Raw genomic sequence first — 21892 nt, 5'->3', positions numbered from 1 at the left:
CAACATTGGGCCGGAATTTAAATTGGGAGGTGAGGGTTGGGAAGCGGTTGGGGAACCCGGGAGAACGAGTTTCCCGCAGGCCTTGCCGAATTTAACGGCGGCGCCTGATTTGCATTTCAACGGTCTGTCTCTCACCCGCAGCAAGCCAGATGAAGAGGTTAGCTGGCTGTGGTCAGATAGGTCTGCGGCACTAGGCTACAGAGAGGAGGGAGGGAGGGATGGAGGGATCGGATGGGGACCCGTGGGTGATCAGGGGCTGGCGGAGGATCGGGGCTGGAGCATTGGGGTGGATGAGGGTGAGGAGGGAGCATCGATGGGGGGGGGGGGGGGGGGGCGGGGCGGAGCGCTGATCGGGGGCGGTGGGGGGGGGAGGGGCGGAGCGCTGATCGGGGGCGGGGCATCGATCGAGGGAGGAAGCATCGATCGGGGGGCAGAGCATCCAACCTGGGGGGGGGGGGGGGAGCATCCATCGGGGGAGGGAGCATCGAATAGGCCCGGAGCAGCGGGGGGTGGGGGGCAGAAAGGGAAACATTGGGGCCGGTGGGTCGTGGGTGGGGAGGGGCGCGAAGCATTGGGCCAGCGTGAGGATTATCGCGGCGGAGGGGGGTGGAACGTGGCTGCCCTGAGGATCACCGGTAAGGGGTGGAAGCATCGGGACTCGCCTGAGGATCATTGCGTGGGTGCGGCTGTGCGGGGAGTCCGGAAAGGCGATCAGAGGCCTCCCGGGGTGGAGGTGTGGTGCAGATCGGAGACCATGTGGGAGTGGGGTGGTGGGGGGGGTTGCCTCTCTGATGGCGGGGGATGGGTTCGGCAGGAATGCTGGATCCAGGAGCTGAGTGTAAAAGCACTTACCTCCGGATCCAGCAGACCTCGCCTTGCATTAACTGGAGGGTTCTCCGAGGCCTGAGAAACCCAATGGTCCCACTCCGTTAAAACCGGAAGTAGGTGGGTTTGGGTCGGGATTCAGTTTTTTAACACTTTAACCTCCCACTCGACCCCAACACACCCATTTTTGGGGGTTAAAATTCCCCCCATTGTCTCCCAGGAAGGTTCTGTCTTGAATTATTTTGAAATAGATGTGTGAGCACTCCACATCCTAGCCTAGCCATTGAGTTCTTCTTTGGTGTAATGACAGCCACCATGATGTGTTTTTCTCTGCGCTGTGCGCTACCTGGATCAGATTACAGATGACTAGAAACTTCAGATAGCAATTCCAGACAACTCGGACTTTATTTTTTACAGATTTATTTCCTTCTCCTGGAGATGATGATTCGTGATCGAGATTTTTTACAGAGAAACTATCCTAGTTGTGAGATACAACTGGGCCGGGGGATATGGACAGGGAGATCACAACTAAGCTTGAACCTGTCTTCCCTTCACACCCACCCACTTAAGGACATAAGAAATAGGAACAGGAGTAGGCCACACGGCCCCTCGTGCCTGCTCCGCCATTCAATAAGATCATGGCTGACCCGATCATCGACTCAGCTCCACTTCCCTGCCTGCTCCCCATAACCCCTTATCGTTTAAGAAACTGTCTATTTCAGTCTTAAATTTATTCAATGCCCCAGCTTCCAAGCTCTCTGAGGCAGCGAATTCCACAGATTAACAACCCTCTGAGAGAAGAAATTTCTCCTCATCTCTGTTTTAAATGGGCGGCCCCTTATTCTAAGATCATGCCCCCTAGTTCTAGTCTTCCCCATCAGTGGAAACATCCTCTCTGCATCCACCTTGTCAAGGCCCCTCATAATCTTATACGTTTCGATACGATTACTCATTCTTCTGAATTCCAATGAGTAGAGGCCCAACCTACTCAACCTTTCCTCATAAGTCAACCCCCTCATCTCTGGAATCAGCCTAGTGAACCTTCTCTGAACTGCCTCCAAAGCAAGTATATCCTTTCGTAAATATGGAAACCAAAACTGCATGTGGTATTCCAGGTGTGGCCTCACCAATACCTTATATAGCTGTAGCATGACTTCCCTGTTTTTATACTCCATCCCCTTTGCAATAAAGGCCAAGATACCATTGGCCTTCCTGATCACTTGCTGTACCTGCATACTATCCTTTTGTGTTTCATGCACAAGTACCCCCAGGTCCTGCTGTACTGCAGCACTTTGCAATCTTTCTCCATTTAAATAATACCTTTCTCTTTGATGTTTTTCTGCCAAAGTGCATGACCTCACACTTTCCAACATTATACTCCATCTGCCAAATTTTTGCCCATTCAATGAGCCTGTCTATGTCCTTTTGCAGATTTTTTTGTGTCCTCCTCGCACATTGCTTTTCCTCCCATCTTTGTATCATCAGCAAACGTGACTACGTTACACTCAGTTCCTTCTTCCAAGTCGTTTATATAGATTGTAAATAGTTGGGGTCCCAGCACTGATCCCTGCAGCACCCCACTAGTTACTGGTTGCCAACCAGAGAATGAACCATTTATCCCGACTTTCTGCTTTTTATTAGTTAGCCAATCCTCTATCCATGCTAATATATTACCCCCAACCCCATGAACTTTTATCTTGTGTAGTAACCTTTTATGTGGCACTTGTCAAATGCCTTCTGGAAGACCAAATATACCACATCCACTGGTTCCCCTTTATCCACCCTGTTCATTACATCTTCAAAGAACTCCAGCAAATTTGTCAAACGTGACTTCCCCTTCATAAATCCATGCTGACTTTGCCTGACCGAATTTTGCTTTTCCAAATGTCCTGCTACTGCTTCTTTAATAACGGACTCCAACATTTTCCCAACCACAATGTTAGGCTAACTGGTCTATAATTTCCTGCTTTTTGTCTGCCTCCTTTTTTAAATAGGGGCGTTACATTTGCAGTTTTCCAATCTGCTGGGACCTCCCCAAAATCCAGGGAATTTTGGTAAATTACAACCAATGCATCCACAATCCCTGCCGCTACTTCTCTTAAGACTCTAGGATGCAAGCCATCAGGTCCAGAGGATTTATCTGACTCTAATCCCAGTATCTTACTGAGTACCACCTCCTTAGTGATTGTGATTGTGTTAAGTTCCTCCCCCTCTATAGCCCATAGACTATCCACTGTCGGGATATTGTTAGAGTCCTCTACCGTAAAGACTGATACAAAATATTTGTTCAGAGTTTCTGCCATCTCCAAGTTCCCCATTACTAAATCCCCGGTCTCATCCTCTAAGGGACCAACATTTACTTTAGCCACCCTTTTCCTTTTTATTTACCTATAGAAACTCTTGCTATCTGTTTTTATATTTTGTGCTAGTTTACTTTCATAGTTTACTTGGATTACTAGATAGTGAATAGGAGCAGGCTGATAACCCCTAACACCGAATCCAGATGTTTCCCTGCTGCTGAAATCAGCAGCCTCAGCATGGATTGGGTATCAACCCTGGGGACCACATGACGCAGTGTCCCATCATGTGACACTTGATGGGTGGGTAGTGTCAGCAGTGCCAAAGTGTGCAGTTGGTGTTTGTTTAATAAATTGCTGCTGAGGGTAAGGATGCACCTTCCATGCATGAATCGGATGCAGGATAAAATCACACCCTTGGCACACATTAAATCAGCACGCACTAATACCGGACACATTGCTGGCTAGCTGCTGTCATCATCATTCTGTCTTTTTTGATGAGTGAAAAGAATGGCCTAAAATCACATTACAGTATTGCAACAGGCATTCTTGATGACCTGCCACTGCCTGCAAAATATAAATATGCGATACTTGAATACCGTGTGGGATACTTTTACTGTAACTGAAATTCCTATCACTGCTCCAGAATGAATTGTACCTATTTGAAGGCGCCTGCAACTGATCTGAGCAATCCGTGTGTTTCCCCGACCTGCTTTTTGCGTCTCCGGCAACTTTATATTTTTAGGTAGGATTTAAGTGCATCAGAGTGCAAGGCTTCAAATACCTAATTTTCAAAATATTCAGCTATATCTCAGCTCTTATGTAAGGGGCAGTTAGTTATATATCAAAACGACCTTGGATTTATTGATGCCCAGAGACAGTTAAACTGAGTTCACTTTAATCTATGATTCATATTTCGCTGTTTGTGCCAAATGCCATAAATACATCAAATAGTGGGGAATAGCTCCATCTATTTCACCCTGTCGAGATGCATAGTATTTCTGGAATACTGCTTCCCCTAGCTTGTGCAGCTTTTGATTTGCAGCCCTCGACGTGTGGAATCCATCAAGGGTTGTTGTGTTACAGGGCTGTCGTATATATCCCAGTGTATATTTTCACCCTTCAACAATTGCATCATTTGTCGACTGACAATAGCAACAATTTCTTCATGGTCATTTTCAATTTTTGTGCATGGACTTGAACGGCAATCTGTTAATATTAAAAGAAATACCACATTTCTGTCCTCAGCACGGTGACTCCAGTTGGGGTACAGTTTCACACTCGAGGTTTCAAACTGAGGTTCCCAGACTCTAGCGGGTCCATGAGGTCATCAGATTTACTGTATTTGCTGGCATGTCACTTCTGTTGCTGCACGCTACTAAAAAAAAAAAATGTTTTCCTCGGGATAGCTGACAACTGTCTCTTGGACATTAGTTCAGAAAGTCCCCAGCGGAACATGTTAACATCTGTGGGAGTCCCCCACTCACAAGTCTCAAAAGCACTGCAGTTACACAGATGCTGGCAGCCCTCCAATACCTCACCCAAGGGGCCATTCTTCATCTGTAAGATAGTTAATGCAGGCGGGAACATCACAGCTGAGCTCAATTCTGTCACCAACCTATGTCTGCTCATTGTACACATTCAAGCACGGGCCCAATGGAACTGTAAGCAGGGAAGGCTGGCTAATTTCCAGCCTGCCAGCTCAATGCTAATGCCCCATAAAGTGCATTGGCTAAGATTAGCTAATTGAACGCAGACCAGATATCAGAGCTGGGTGCTTGCTGGTTTTCATGCTCAGTACTACCCCAAATGGTGCATTGATTTATGGAGCTATCAGGAAAGCTCCATTACCATGGATATGTAAAACCTACATTTAATTCCACCTCCCCTCTCCCTTCCAAAAAGTCAGATTCCCGGTATACACAGTAGTCTGCTACAAAGGCTACTGCACTTGGCTGACGTGTGTTATTGTTGGAGTTTTTCTTTGGATAAAAAGCTTTTTTAATTTTGCTTCCCTTCGAACTCTGCTTTGGCTGCGGATGGGGAAAAAAAGTTTGTTTTATTTTCAGCGGTACTTGATTCCAAAGTAGATTCGTGATTGCAAAAGTGCCCTTCAGCAAATGTTCTTCCGGGGTTTCCTTTGCTTTTATTTTTAACCCAGCAGCTTGTATTTTTCCAATTCTTCATTCCAGATCTTCACATGGTAGCCTAGCTTAACAGGTCCAGGCTTAACATATGCTGAGCATGCACATGGAAATGTTGTCATGGCTTTGCTGATCGACGGCGCTGCACATTGTCTCCTCCGCTTGTGTTGTCTGAAGCTCACGGGCATTCCGCATTGCTCCTATTTGCTTTTCCTCAATTAAGGGTTCTTTGCTCCTCATAATCAGACCTCTCATTGCCAAATAAATTGAGGCAAAGTCTTGAACCTCTCTGCAGTAATAGATTAGATTAGACAGACAGAGGATCAAACATTCCCATTCTGTTCATCAATCTGGCATGGTGCTGGGAATCGCAAGCTTCAGATCACCAAATGGATGGTTCAGTGCATTTGACAATGTTACTATCTTGCAGGAAATAAAAGGCCAGGGAGCCGGTTAAAGGTCATTTCACCCATTGCAGAGCTGTTTCCTGGACAGCTTTGGATCAGGTTTCAATTGATAACATGTGTGGCTGGCACAAGGAGCAATGCTCGCACAGCACTGCTGTCCAGGTTTAACTGCAGCACATGGCAGCCATTTTGCCAATGAGCATTATGACTGATCTGCAGGGGCTTTCCCTCTCCTATTTCTGAAGGTTGCTGAATGAAGAAGGAGGATACATCACCTACCTGGTGGGAATTTCTTTATTTTCCAGATGTTTTGCATTCTCCAGACAGCACAACACACACATCCATTCTCGTAGGTGTTGCAGAGTACTGGCCTGGAAATCCCGGCCTCCCGGGTCCGTACTGAAAACCGGCTTTTCCGATCTATCAAGCTGGAGCTTGACAGATCGCATGCATCTCGGGAGCGGGGACAAGATTGCGGGATTTACGCATATCTTGCCCAGCAAATGTCCTGATAAAAGCAGGCACATAAGCTACTTTTACAGGTGTAAGAGTTTTAAAACACACAAAAATATTCAATTAAATTAAAAAAAAACACATTTTATTGTTTAAAAACCCTACCCACTGAGGTAAGTTTATTTTTAACCCTAATTACAAAACTTTTTTCAAAATCGGAAAAATATATATTTTTTCTAAGGCATTTATTAACTTTAATTTCAATTCATTTTAATTATGAGAGGTGTGTTTTTTTTATTATGGTGCTTAGTGTGTTTGTTTTTTTTCTTATAAATAGCAATGAGAACTCGTAGATACGGAGTTCTCATTGCTATTAAGAAAGCTGTGGAATACTGTACCTGATTGGTTGTGCAATCACGTGACTGCACCTTCTGCGTGGGAACCCAGAGGACGGGAGTGCGCTTCGCAACGTGGGAAGGGAAGACCTCCCCACCGGAATCGCAGGCGCCTCCGAGACCACCAGGTACATTGGTAGAAATTTTTCAGGTCGGAGGCATCCACCCACGGGAAGCCTCTGACCACAATTTCTGGGCCATTGTTTTGCAAGGAGGGTGGGGTTAGTGTTAAGTGATTAGCTAGTTGCTGTTTAGCTTGTCAAAGTAAATCAGCATAATAGTGCAGGAACTATATACATGGAAGACCATTTGTGGTACTGCCTATCTGATTTCTTCAAGTATGTGTGCTCAGCACTTAGTTTCCTGTAAATCTATCAACAATGTTCCCTCTAATTTTTTGGGGGGTTGTGAGGCCCCTTTAATGGCGCATTCCAATTTTCATGCATACGCGTTTTTTGTTCATTTTAAAATGTGCAGGACCTCCAGGCCGCTGAGCAGCCGCGCAGCTTAACAGGAACGTTGCCTATCGAATTAGTCTATACCCCTGTAGTGGGCAGAATATGCAAATAATTGAAAGAAAACCTTATCTGGACAATAATCAATTTTTCCTGCACATTGCATTCGATTTCCATTTTTATTATTTTCTCCTGTTATGACTCATTCTTTTAACATCTTGAGAAATACACAGCTCTTCTTTGATTACTGTTCAATCTATTTGCCAGTTACGGTGTGGGAAGACTGAGGTAAGGGGTAGAACTGGAGGAGCTTGGGTTTTTCAGCCTTGCAGTTCTTTTTAAACTTTAATGTGTGAACTCTGAAGAGCAACTGGCTGAAAACACACACACACACACACACACACGCATATATACAACATGCACACGCACACATATGTACGCACATTCACATATACACGCAGCATATCCATTTGTTGATATGTAACCTTTCATCAGGTAGATAAATGCCTCTGACAATCAAATCTTAGAAATTACTGCACATGAGTCCATTCGATCTGTGCTCGTCAATTGGAGCTATCTAATCTTAATTCCATTTCTTTGCCCTTTAGCTGTATCCATTTAATTGATAAATTCCCTTTTAAGTGTTGTATGGCCTCAATAGCCACTTGCGGTAAAGCATTCCATGTCCCAATGACGTCTTTGAAAGGAGAAGTTAGATTTTTTTCCCTTAGTCTTTCAGTCTGTGGCCTTTGTAAATGGATTCACCAACAAGCTGAAACACTCACTACTTATCTTCTCAAAACCGTTCATAAATTTGAAAACAATTTTTATAGCCTCCCCGCCCCCGCCCTTTACCTTTGCTGTTCGATAAAATAAGCCTACATTTTTTGAGCTTTTTTTTCATAAATACAACCTCTCATTCCTGATACCATTTTGGTGACCCTTCCATTATTTTAATACGCTTCCTATAATGAGGTGATGGAAATTACACACAGGACTTGCCTAATTATTGTCTGTACAAATTTAATAGAACTCTTTGTTTTTACAGTTAAGGCCGCAAGATATAACACTTGGAATCCCATTTGTCTTTTTGTGGCCTTTCCAACTTGAATTCCCACCTTTCAAGATCTATGGGGGGGGGATTGTAACCCTACTCGCTCAGTAGAAATTTGGCAGGTAGGCAGTTAAAATTGCCCTGGCTCTTACCTGTGCGAAAGCCACCATGATCACAACATCTGGAATTTTAACCTCTCCTGAGCAGGCAGCAAGAACACATGCCTGGAGCTAACGGGGTCCTTCTTTACACATGCTTATTGCGGCCCGATGACATCATTGAGACCCGGCGGTAATTTTAACTCTGGCCTGAGCAGGGAGTCTACCTGGAGTTAAAATTGGGACCTTGCGTATCTAGAACGCTAGATCTCACTGCCCCTTTTAGAGTTAACTTTCTTCCACTGTTTTTCCCCCTGCAAAATGTACTGCTTCACAATTCTTTGTACCTACCTACTACCCTGATGGTCAAACACATCAATAATTGTTGCTTATATACATATTCAAATTTTGTTTCAACAGCACAGATTTTCAGAAGAACAACCCTGTTCATAAACTGACTGAAGAGGAGCTTTTGGCATTCACCTCAGTAAGTACAGCAGTCTCTTATTGATTCTTCTTTCAGGCTGCGTGTCCTCTTCACTTGCGATTCTTCTTGAACAAACAGTGGCTGAAAATCTGCCAGCCCTTTTGCACATTATGTCTCCCTGTTGGGTGGATCCCCTAATTTACTCGAGTTGGTGGAATCTGAAAATGTATGTAAGCTGAAAGTCTGAGCAGTGCACGGACAAAAAGCGAAGAGAAATAATTATATTTTTCAGGAAGTCGGCGCTGCCTTTGCGAACTGACATTTGTCGGCAGTTGGACGTCTTTGCCACACTTTCTAATGCTTCATTTCTTTGGTTGTAGATTGGTAGAGGCATCAAAATGTGTTTTAAAAAAAACCGGCTTTGTTCTAGAGTGAGATGGCGCCAGCTTCCACTATCTGGGGTTTGTGTCTCGAGTCTTCCTTCTCACAGTGTTATTACTGCATATCATGGGAGATTATTTCTACCCTACAAAACAAACATTGCTTTCATGTTCTAGGAAAGATCTCATGACCCCAATTTCTCAGTCTCATGAGTCATACAGTGTGGCGTAAGAAATTACTCTTTATCCGTGGATTCTAGTCTCAGATGTTTATCTTTTTTCCTTTCATTTTTATCGTATTGAAATTTGGGGGAGGGTACAAAAGCATCCCTCAGATGCGGCAGGTCTGACGAATATTCCAGCTGTTAAAAGAACAAAAGAATGTTTAGAATTGGTTTATTGTTCGCCTTCGGGATATAAAATGTTTTTCATTTTTAAAGTGTTGCATCATCATAGGCAGTCCCTTGAAATCGAGGAAGACTTGCTTCCACTCTAAAAGTGAGTTCTTAGGTGACTGAACAGTCCAATATGGGAATTACAGTCTCTGTCACAGGTGGAACAAACAGTGGTTGAAGGAAAGGGTGGATGGGGAGTCTGGTTTGCCGCACGCTCCTTCCGCTGCCTGCGCTTGTTTTCTGCATGCTCTCGGCGACGAGACTCGAGGTGCTCAGCGCCCTCCCGGATGCTCTTCCTCCACTTAGGGTGGTTGTTGGCCAGGGATTCCCAGGTGTCGGTGGGGATGTTGTACTTTATTAAGGAGGCTTTGAGGGTGTCCTTGAAACGTTTCCTCTGCCCACCTGGGGATTGCCTGCTGTGTAGGAGTTCCGAGTAGAGCGCTTGCTTTGGGAGCCTTGTGTCGGGCATGCGGACAATGTGGCCCGCCCAACGGAGCTGATCGAGTGTGGTCAGTGCTTCGATGCTGGGGATGTTGGCCTATACAAAGACACTAACGTTGGTGCGTCTGTTCTCCCAGGGGATTTGCAGGATCTTGCGGAGACATCGTTGGTGGTATTTCTCCAGCGATTTGAGGTGTCTACTGTAAATGGTCCTCGACTATTTACAATCTATATTAATGACTTGGAAGAAGGGACCGAGTGTAACGTAGCCAAGTTTGTTGACGATACAAAGATGGGAGGAAAAGCAATGTGTGAGGAGGTCACAAAAAAATCTGAAAAAGGACATAAATAGGCTAAGTGAGTGGGCAAAAATTTGGCAGATGGAGTCTAATGTTGGAAAGTGTGAGGTTATGCACTTTGGCAGGAAAAAAAATCAAAGAGAAAATTATTATTTAAATGGAGAAAGATTGCAAAGTGCTACAATACAGCGGGACCTGGGGGGGGGGGTCCTGGTGTATGAAACACAAAAGGATAGTTTGCAGGTACAGCAAGTGATCAGGAAGGTCAGTGGAATCTTGGCCTTTATTGCAGAGGGGATGGAGTATAAAAGCAGGGAAGTCTTGCTACAGTTATACAGGGTATTGGAGAGGCCACACCTGGAATACTGCATGCAGTTTTGGTTTCCATATTTACGAAAGGATATACTTGCTTCGGAGGCAGTTCAGAGAAGGTTCACTAGGTTGATTCCGGAGATGAGGGGGTTGACTTATGAGGAAAGGTTGAGTAGATTGGGCCTCTACTCATTGGAATTCAGAAGAATGAGAGGTGATCTTATCGAAACGTATAAGATTATGAGAGGGCTTGACAAGGTGGATGCAGAGAGGATGTTTCCACTAATAGGAGAGACTAGAACTAGAGGGCATGATCTTAGAATAAGTGGCCGCCCATTTAAAACAGAGATGAGGAGAAATTTCTTCTCTCAGAGAGTTGTAAATCTGTGGAATTCGCTGCTTCAGAGAGCTGTGGAAGTTGGGACACTGAATAAATTTAAGACCGAAATAGACAGTTTCTTAAAGGATAAGGGGTTATGGGGAGTGGGCGGTGAAGTGGAGTTGAGTCCATAATCGGATCAGCCATGATCTTATTGAATGGCGGAGCAGGCTCGAGGGGCCGTATGGCCTACTCCTGCTCCTATTTCTTATGTTCTTATTCCTATATGTGCCTCAGTGTCAAATTTTGTTTGAAAGTGCTCGTGTGAAGCGCCTTGGGATAATTTAATACGTTATTGTTGTTGTACCATCACCTAATTTCTCCAGGTACTGCACTGCCTTCATTTATTTTGTATTAAGTTGTTGGAAGTGTATAAACCGTTGGGGGGCGGGGGGGGGGGGGGGGGGGGGAGGAGGGGGAGGAATTGCGTAATGTCCCGTTTGGTGGTGAGGCGAGGCGGGATTTCCAGCACCAGGCGCGGATGTCCTGCCCCTTGACCTAAATTTGGGTATGCGCCCCGAGTGGAAGGCCACTCACCTCCCATCTCCACCCCCCCACCCCACCTTAACCCCCCATGCCTGACTTCAAATGTTATAGTTGGCATCAATGACAAAGATGTGATATTTATTTTTCATGTAACATTACAGTGGAGGAGAGGCAATGCTATTGAATTATTTATGGCTGCACAATACTATCACAACATCTCGGAGCGCAAATACACTGAGAGTTAGGATTTTGGTGTGCCTTTGTTAGTTTAACTTGTGCCACTGTGGAGCCATGTCGAATGGAGTCCAGCCCCTTTCCTGCCATGGGAAGGAAAGTTAATATTGGAGGATCACGTCACCTGAGGAGACGCTCTTCTGCAAGAAGCAGTCATGGTGAGACATGAGCCCAAGTATTCTGGTTGGCAGTATAATACCAGTCGGAAAATATAGGCTCAGGTCTATACCCTTGTCTCTTTGCTAAAGAATCTATATAGTATAAGGAGATGGTCAAGAAAGAAAAAAAGAAAGACTTGCATGACCACCAGCCATCTCAAAGCTCTTTACAGCCAATTAAGTACTTTTGGAGTGTAGTTACTGTTGTAATGTGGCAGCTAACTTGTGCACAGCAAACTCCCACAAACAGCAATGTGATAATCTGTCTTTGTTATGTTGATTGAGGGATAAATATTTCCAGGACACCGGGGATAACTCTCAGCTCTTCTTCGAAATGGTGCCATGGGAGCTTTTACATCGACCTGAGACTTGGTTTAATGTCTCCTCCGAAAGTCGGCACCTCCAATAGTGCAGCATTCCCTCAGCACTGCAGTATCAGCCTAGATTCATGTGCTCAAGTTCCTGGAGTGGGACTTGAACCCACAACCTTCTGACTCAGAGACGAGTGTGCTACCCAGTGAGCCACAGCTGAACCACAATATAGAATATAGAAAACAAAATGGCAAATAAAAACGAATATCAGTTTACATGTTTGCAGTTTTCATTGCGCAAACCATTTCTTTTAAGTAAGATCCATTGTTTTTTGTGTAATATAGGCTTACATTGTTGAAATTTGTTATGGTGCCACTCAAAGAGAGTATAAGTGTGGGAAGTGGTGTGCTGGAATTTTAAGTCCTGAGGACCTTGGGTGCTGTGCAAGATGCACAGAATCACATTTCTGCATCATAAACGTATCCATTCATTTTATTGTTTTGCTATGCTTATGAACATGCCGAATTCTGTGTTTGTGGCAGTACCCATGGGGATGAATTGTACATTTTTCATATTCATCTCCTCCATGTAGTGGACTAAAAGCCGACAAATCCCCTAGACCTGACGGCCTACATCCTAGAGTTCTAAAAGAGATGGCTGCAGAGATAGTGGATACATTGGTTGTGATCTTCCAAAATTCCCTAAATTCCCTAGATTCAGGAATGGAGTACGAGAAGAAGCTGGCAGGGAACATTAAGACGGATTGCAAAAGTTTCTATAGATATGTAAAGAGAAAGAGGTTAGTAAAGACAAACGTAGGTCGCCTGCAGTCAGAAACAGGGGAAGTCACAACGGGGAACAAAGAAATGGCGGACCAATCGAACAAGTAGTTTGGTTCGGTATTCACTAAGGAGGACACGAACAACCTTCCGGATATAAAAGGGGTCGGAGGGTCTAGTAAGGAGGAGGAACTGAGGGAAATCCTTATTAGTCGGGAAATTGTGTTTGGGAAATTGATGGGATTGAAGGCCGATAAATCCCCAGGGCCTGATGGACTGCATCCCAGAGTACTTAAGGAGGTGGCCTTGGAAATAGTGGATGCATTGACAATCATTTTCCAACATTCCATTGACTCTGGATCAGTTCCTATGGAGTGGAGGGTAGCCAATGTAACCCCACTTTTTTAAAAAAAGGAGGGAGAGAGATAACAGGGAATTATAGACCGGTCAGCCTGACATCGGTAGTGGGTAAACTGATGGAATCAATTATTAAGGATGTCATAGCAGTGCATTTGGAAAGAGGTGACATGATAGGTCCAAGTCAGCATGGATTTGTGAAAGGGAAATCATGCTTGACAAATCTTCTGGAATTTTTTGAGGATGTTTCCAGTAGAGTGGACAAGGGAGAACCAGTTGATGTGGTATATTTGGACTTTCAGAAGGCTTTCGACAAGGTCCCACACAAGAGATTAATGTGCAAAGTTAAAGCACATGGGATTGGGGGTAGTGTGCTGACATGGATTGAGAACTGGTTGTCGGGCAGGAAGCAAAGAGTAGGAGTAAATGGGTACTTTTCAGAATGGCAGGCAGTGACTAGTGGGGTACGGCAAGGTTCTGTGCTGGGGCCCCAGCTGTTTACACTGTACATTAATGATTTAGACGAGGGGATTAAATATTGTATCTCCAAATTTGCGGGTGGCAGTGTGAGCTGCGAGGAGGATGCTATGAGGCTGCAGAGCGACTTGGATAGGTTAGGTGAGTGGGCAAATGCATGGCAGATGAAGTATAATGTGGATAAATGTGAGGTTATCCACTTTGGTGCTAAAAACAGAGAGACAGACTATTATCTGAATGGTGACAGATTAGGAAAAGGGAAGGTGCAACGAGACCTGGGTGTCATGGTACATCAGTCATTGAAGGTTGGCATGCAGGTACAGCAGGCGGTTAAGAAAGCAAATGGCATATTGGCCTTCATAGCGAGGGGATTTGAGTACAGGGGCAGGGAGGTGCTGCTACAGTTGTACAGGGCCTTGGTGAGGCCACACCTGGAGTATTGTGTACAGTTTTGGTCTCCTAACCTGAGGAAGGACATTGTTGCTATTGAGGGAGTGCAGCGAAGGTTCACCAGACTGATTCCCGGGATGGCGGGACTGACATATCAAGAAAGACTGGATCAACTGGGCTTGTATTCACTGGAGTTCAGAAGAATGAGAGGGGATCTCATAGAAACGTTTAAAATTCTGACGGGGTTAGACAGGTTAGATGCAGGAAGAATGTTCCCAATGTTGGGGAAGTCCAGAACCAGGGGACACAGTCGAAGGATAAGGGGTAAGCCATTTAGGACCGAGATGAGGAGGAACTTCTTCACCCAGAGAGTGGTGAACCTGTGGAATTCTCTACCACAGAAAGTTGTTGAGGCCAATTCACTAAATATATTCAAAAAGGAGTTAGATGAAGTCCTTACTACTAGGGTGATCAAGGGGTATGGCGAGAAAGCAGGAATGGGGTACTGAAGTTGCATGTTCAGCCATGAACTCATTGAATGGCGGTGCAGGCTAGAAGGGCTGAATGGCCTACTCCTGCACCTATTTTCTATGTTTCTATGACTCAGTGGATTGGAAGGTAGAAAATGTAACCCCCACTATTCAAGAAAGGAGGGAGAGAGAAAACACGGAACTTCAGGCCAGTTAGACATCAGTCATCAGGAAAATATTGGAATCCATTATTAAAAATGTTGTAACAGGACACTTAGAAAATCATCATATGATTAGGCAGAGTCAACATGATTTTACGAAAGGTAAATCATGTTTGACAAATTTATTAGTTTTTTGAAGATGTAATGAGCAGGGTAGATAAAGGGGAACCAGTCGATGTAGTATATTTGGATTTCCAAAAGGCATTTGATAAGGTGCCACATCAAAGGTTGTTCAGCAAGATAAGGGCACATGAGGTTGGGGTAATGTATTAGCATGGATAAAGGATTGGTTAACCGACAGAAAACAGAAAGCAGGAATAAACAGGTCATTTTCAGATTGGCGGGCTGTAACTGGTGGGGTACCGCAAGGATCAATACTTGGGCCTCAGCTATTTACAATCAATATTAATGATGTGGATGAAGGGATTGAGTGCAATATGTATCCAGATTTGCTGGTAATACAAAGCTCGGTGAAAAAGTAAGATGTGAGGAGAACGCAAGGAGCCTGCAAAGGGCTATAGACAGGTTAAGTTAGTGGGCAATATGGTGGCAAATAGAGTATAATATGGAGAAGTGTGAGGTTATTCACTTTGGTAGGAAAAATAGAAAATGTTATGTCTGTAATGTACTTATGAATGACTCCACGAGACAATGTGTTGTACTTAAACTGTAGTGACCTTGGTCCTTTATTCGTAACTCCAGAGTGAGGCACAAGCATGGTGGGCAGCCTTTTATAGTGGGCCCTGCACACCTATGCAGGTGACCCTCAGGTCTCCCACTGCAGTGCCCTCTGATGGACAGCCCCTGCTACAGGGGCAGAAAACCCCGGTTCCCATCAGTTGCACCCTCTAGTGGTGCCAGCATAGTATTTACACAGTGTAAACCTTATTGATAGTACATCAGGTAACAAGTCTCCATCTTATGCAACTATACAGTGACTGCACAGAGAGTATATCTATAGTCTGCATATATAACAGAAAAACAGAATATTTTTTAAATGATGGGAAACTATTAAATGTTGGTGTTCAGAGAGATTTAGTATAAGGGACACAGCGAGTAAGCATGCAGGTACAGCAAGCAATTAAGAAGGCAAATGGGATATTGGCCTTTATTGCTGGAGGATTGGAGTACAAGAATAAGGAAGTGTTGCTACAATTGGTACAGGGTTCTGGAGAGACCACACCTGGAATACTGTGCTCAGTTTCGGTCTCCGTATTTAAGGAAGGATATACAAGTGCAGCGTCGAAAATCCAGAGTTCCGGACTCCAGATCCATCGGTGGCAGGGTCGTCCGGAATCAATAAAATGTTCCGGAATCCGGACCTGCCGACCTCTGGGCCCCGCAGCTGCCCGAATTCGGGCCTCGTCTCGCCGCCACTGCCCTTACCTCGGGACCTGCCCGCAGGCCCGCCCGAACACCACCTGTACGGCGGGGCAGGCCCGAACAGCTCCTGTACAGCGGGGGCAGGCCCGAACAGCTCCTGTACAGCGGGGCAGGCCCGAACAGCTCCTGTACAGCGGGGCAGGCCCGAACAGCTCCTGTACAGCGGGGCAGGCCCGAACAGCTCCTGTACAGCGGGGCAGGCCCGAACAGCTCCTGTACAGCGGGGGCAGGCCCGAACACTTCCTGTACAGCGGGGGCAGGCCCGAACAGCTCCTGTACAGCGGGGGCAGGCCCGAACAGCTCCTGTACAGCGGGGCAGGCCCGAACAGCTCCTGTACAGCGGAGCAGGCCCGAACAGCTCCTGTACAGCGGGGCAGGCCCGAACAGCTCCTGTACAGCGGGGCAGGCCCGAACAGCTCCTGTACAGCGGGGCAGGCCCGAACACCACCTGTACAGCGGGGCAGGCCCGAACACCACCTGTACAGCGGGGCAGGCCCGAACAGCTCCTGTACAGCGGGGCAGGCCCGAACAGCTCCTGTACAGCGGGGCAGGCCCGAACAGCTCCTGTACAGCGGGGCAGGCCCGAACAGCTCATGTACGGCGGGGGCAGGCCCGAACACCTCCTGTACGGCGGGGGCAGGCCCGAACAGCTCCTGTACGGCGGGGCAGGCCCGAACAGCTCCTGTACAGCGGGGCAGGCCCGAACAGCTCCTGTACAGCGGGGCAGGCCCGAACACCACCTGTACAGTGGGGGCAGGCCCGAACAGCTCCTCGTTGGACCTGGGGGTACTTGTGCATGAAACGGAAAAGGATAGTATGCAGGTACAGCAAGTGATCAGGAAGGCCAATGGTATCTAAGCCTTTATTGCAAAGGGAATGGAGTATAAAAGCAAAGAAGTCCTGCTACAACTGTACAAGGTATTTGTGAGGCCACACCTGGAATACTGCGTGCAGTTTTGGTTTCCATATTTACGAAAGGATATACTTGCTTTGGAGGCAGTTCAGAGAAGGTTCACTAGGTTGATTCCAGGGATGAGGTGGTTGACTTATGAGGAAAGGTTGAGTAGGTTGGGCCTCTACTCATTGGAATTCAGAAGAATGAGAGGTGATCTTATCGAAACGTTTAAGATTATGAGAGGGCTTGACAAGGTGAATGCAGAGAGGATGTTTCCACTGATGGGGGAGACTCGAACTAGAGGACATGATTTTAAAATAAGGGGCCACCCATTTAAAACAGAGATGAGGAGAAATTTCTTCTCTGAGGGTTGTAAATCTGTGGAATTTGCTGTCTCAGAGAGCTGTGGAAGCTGGGACTTTGAATAAATTTAAGACAGAAAAAGACAGTTTCTTTAATGATAAGGGGTTATGGGCAGTGGGAGGGGAAGTGGAGCTGAGTCCATGATCAGATCAGCCATGATCTTATTGAATGGCGGAGCAGGCTCAAGGGGCTGTATGGCCAACTCCTGCTCCTATTTCTTATGTTCTTATGCCTTCTGACCTGCTCTCATTTTTCTAACCAAAGGGTTTAAAACAGCCAGTTGCATAAATTGTCTATTTACACTATTGACTCGTACAGCAGTGAAGAGTAACTTACTGAAGCAAATTTTAAGGCAGAATAGGAGAAGCTGAGTAAGGAGAAATACTTAGGACTTTGGGGTGGGCAAACTGAAAAGTAAAATCATTTTGAAAGTGTTGGAACAACTGGACAAACTCTGCTTGAGGCTAACTTCATAATTTTTCTGTTCTCTCGGGACCAGTTTGCTAATCTTGACTTCTTCACAGAAGCCTTACTTTGTTCTTCTCTCTTCACACGTTCTGATAAAGCTTTTCTCAGTTCTGCCTTGATCAAAGGAGACTTGATACCATGAATCACTGAGCAAGTACGTATCTCAGTGTTTGGGATTTTGCCCTGACATTTAACGTTCAAGGTGACATGAAGCCATAATAAGTAGAACATAGTCAATACTGTACATATTTCACAATCGTAAAATAGGGTAGAGGTGACTGCATTTTCTAATATTTCCTTTGTGCATTTGTTTTAACAAATGTAGGTGCATATGTTAACTAATGCGCAGACAAAAATATCAGACTGTATTTTTTTTCATCAGTTATGTACACAAAACAAAGTAGGTGTGTGTAGGGAAATGGGAAGTAGAAGCAGACTATAGAAACCAAGAGATGTAGAACTATGGGAAAGGGATAAAGGGAAAACCGAGATGTGGAAACTTAAAAGTAACAGGAAAGTTTGGAAATGAGCAGAAGCTCAGTTAGCATCTAAAAGGAAAAAGGTTAATGTTTTGGATGGACAATTCAGTTCCAGCATTTTAAAATGTTTTGTCCGAGAAGAGAAATGGATAAAAATGCAGTAGAAAACTCGAGCAGTATTTAAAGAAGATAATTAGTAATAAAAGCAAAGTAAGGCAGGTGGGGGAGAGAGAGAGGAAATTAAGAATAGATGAAGAATAAGATAATGCTGTGACCTTTTATTAAAATTCATTCCTGGGATGTGGGCGTCGCTGGCAAGGCCAGCATTTATTGCCATCTGTGTCTCACACATTTGTCTCCAAGTCAGAAGGTTGTGGGTTCCAGTCCCACTCCAGGAATTTGAGTACATAAATCTAGGCTGACACTCCAGTGCAGTGCTGAGGGAGTGCCGTGGTGGGATTAGAACTCGCATCTCCAGATCACTAGTCCAGACCTCTGAATTACTAATCCAGTAACATAACCACTATGCTATCATCCCCTGTCATGCAGCCCTTGCATCACAGGAACCTGAATTTGAGTTTAACCCAGACTGATGACATGAACATCTCTGTTGCATTATTACGAAAAATGAGTTTGAGAAATTTGAACCAATTCTAAGATTGGGTGAGCCCCACAGTAACAAAGAAACTGCCCATAATTATGCAAAGGATGATTAGTCTCACTGTGGATGCCACACTTATGACCGATGATGGAATTGAAAAAGTTACATTGGTTCAGTAGTGGTGCTTTTCTGAAATTGAGGTTAATCCACATTATTGGCGCAGAGTGAAAGAAACTTTGTTCAGCATCTGTTAGGACTTGGGGAGTGCTTGATGCCAACAACAACAACAACTTGTATTCATATAGTGCCTTTAATATAGTGAAACATCCCAAGGCACATCACAGGAGTACATGAGAACATAAGAAATAGGAGCAGGAGTAGGCCACCTGGTCCCTCGAGCCTGCTCCACCATTCGATAAGATCATGGCTGATCTGATCATGGACTCAGCTCCACTTCCCTGCCCCCTCCCTATAACCCTTTACTCCCTTATCGCTCAAAAATCTGTTTATCTCCAGCTTAAATATATTCAGTGACCCAGCCTGCACAGCTCTCTGGGACAGAGAATTCCATAGATTTACAACCTTCTGAGAGAAGACATTTCTCCTCATCTCAGTTTTAAATGGGCGGCCCTTTATTCTAAGACTGTCCCCTAGTTTTAGTTTCCCCTTACAATATACATTAATGATTTAGATAAAGGAATTGAGTGTAATATCTCCAAGTTTGCAGATGACACTAAACTGGGTGGCAGTGTGAGCTGTGAGGAGGATGCTAAGAGGCTGCAGGGTAACTTGGACAGGTTAGGTGAGTGGGCAAATGCATGGCAGATGCAGTATAACGTGGATAATTGTGAGGTTATCCACTTTGGGGACAAAAGCACGAAGGCAGAATATTATCTGAATGGCGACAGATTAGGAAATGGGGAGGTGCAATGAGACCTGGGTGTCATGGTACATCAGTCATTGAAAGTTGGCATGCAGGTACAGCAGGCGGTGAAGAAGGCAAATGGTATGTTGGCCTTCATAGCTAGGGGATTTGAGTATTGGAGCAGGGAGGTTTTACTGCAGTTGTACAGGGCCTTGGTGAGGCCTCACCTGGAATATTGTGTTCAGTTTTGGTATCCAAATCTGAGGAAGTACTTTCTTGCTATTGAGGGAGTGCAATGAAGGTTCACCAGACTGATTCCCGGGATGGCGGGACTGACCTATGAGGAGAAACTGGATCAACTGGGCCTTTATACACTGGAGTTTAGAAGGATGAGAGGGGATCTCATAGAAACATATGAGATTCTGACGGGACTGGACAGGTTAGATGCGGGAAGAATGTTCCCGATGTTGGGGAAGTCCAGAACCAGGGGACACAGTCTTAGGATAAGGGGTAGGCCATTTAGGACTGAGGTGAGGAGAAACTTCTTCACTCAGAGAGTTGTTAACCTGTGGAATTCCCTACCGCAGAGAGTTGTTGATGCCAGTTTATTAGATATATTCAAGAGGGAGTTAGATATGGCCCTTACGGCTTAAGGGGATCAAGGGGTATGGAGAGAAAGCAGGAAAGGAGTACTGAGGGAATGATCAGCCATGATCTTATTGAATGGTGGTGCAGGCTCGAAGGGCCGAATGGCCTACTTCTGCACCTATTTTCTATGTTTCTATGAGTGGAAACATCCTCTCTACATCCACCTTGTCGAGCCCCCTCATTATCTTACAAGTTTCAATAAGATCACCTCTCATTCTTCTGAACGCCAATGTATATAGGCCCAACCTACTCAACCTATCCTCATAAGTCAACCCCCTCATCTCCGGAATCAACCTAGTGAACCTTCTCTTAACAGCCTCCAATGCAAGTATATCCTTCCTTAAATACGGAGACCAAAACTGTACACAGTACTCCAGGTGTGGCCTCACCAATATCCTGTACAGTTGTAGCAGGACTTATCTGCTATTTTCTATGTCTATGTTTCTATACTCTATTTCCCTTGCAATAAAGGCCAACATTCCATTTGCCTAAAGCTCAGAGAAGCACTGCAACTACAGGGGCATTCACATGACCCATCACAATATACATAGTGGGGCTCCAAGTCTTGGAAAATGCCAGAGATCAGGTCACTGCGCATGCGAACTATGCATATTTTCCAAGCACAAGAGGTTGAGCTTGTCTTTGAATGCAGTTACAGGTTTTTGCGGGGTGTTAGATTCCATGTTAATCTACTGCCATTGCTTGGGCCTTCATGCATTTGATGCTGTTGGTGGTGCATCGGATTTTCCTACTGCTCTACCTTGGATTTAACGCAGCTAGGCGTGTGCATCGAGGCTGAAAATCTTGTTTTATATTTCTGGTGACGTGTGTATCGTAAAATGATCAGTTAGGGGCAGTAGGATTCCTTCACTCTCACCAGACTTTAGGAAATGTTAATGGTTCTTTTTCCTTCTCCGATTTTCCTTTGAAATTTTCCCCTTAGCTCCGTCTTCAGACGCTACTGACCAACATTGGGGCTTGGTTCCAAGAAGAGTGTTTACACTCGAGTTCAGTATGCGAGTCTGAAGCTCACCGTGTGCACTTTCATCAGGGATGCTGTGGAAGTTGCTGGTGTCCCTGTCGATTCCAGTGTCTCCAAGCATTTGAAGGAGAAAAATCAGCCAGGGTTTCTGCTGCTGGTCACTGCACAGTGATCACTGCTGGACGGGCCATTAGGTGAGAACAGCATTGACTAAATTGACAAAGTGATGTATCCAGACATGGAAATGCTTCTGTTTGTTCTGCATACCATGTCATAAAGGAATGATTGTATTTATATAGAACTTTATGACATTTCTCTGAAACATACCATAAAGTGCTTCACTAACAAACAATGAAATACTTGGGAGTGAGGTCAAGGTTGCTATATAGGCATGTACGGCAGCCATTTTACACAGCAAGATCCCACAAACAACGATGGAATGAATAAGCAATTAATATATTTTTGATGGTAGACTTTGAGAGAGTACTTTTGACAGAACTAGCAGCAGAACTCCCTGCTCTTCTTTAAACAGGGCCCTGGATTCTTTAAAATTTACCCGAATC

The 21892-nt window shown here is 45.2% G+C and overlaps 1 protein-coding gene across 2 annotated transcripts in view; it reads left to right on the top strand.

The window, feature by feature from the left end:
- Positions 1 to 21892, top strand: part of ttc27 (tetratricopeptide repeat domain 27) — a 282247-nt gene that overhangs the window by 106678 nt on the left and 153677 nt on the right. For both annotated transcript variants that reach the window (XR_011595000.1, XM_070889258.1), the window contains exon 9: positions 8549 to 8615. Coding sequence is in view for 1 of the 2 variants with exons in the window: in XM_070889258.1 (XP_070745359.1) it covers positions 8549 to 8615 (67 nt within the window). In the remaining variant the exon portion in view is untranslated. The remainder of the gene's footprint in view (positions 1 to 8548; positions 8616 to 21892) is intronic.

The sequence above is a fragment of the Pristiophorus japonicus genome, chromosome 9 (genome assembly GCF_044704955.1).
Source record: "Pristiophorus japonicus isolate sPriJap1 chromosome 9, sPriJap1.hap1, whole genome shotgun sequence".
In the NCBI taxonomy this organism is placed as follows: Eukaryota; Metazoa; Chordata; class Chondrichthyes; family Pristiophoridae; genus Pristiophorus; species Pristiophorus japonicus.
Note: the sequence above shows the minus strand (reverse complement) of the source record. Positions and strands in the feature narration are given on the sequence as shown.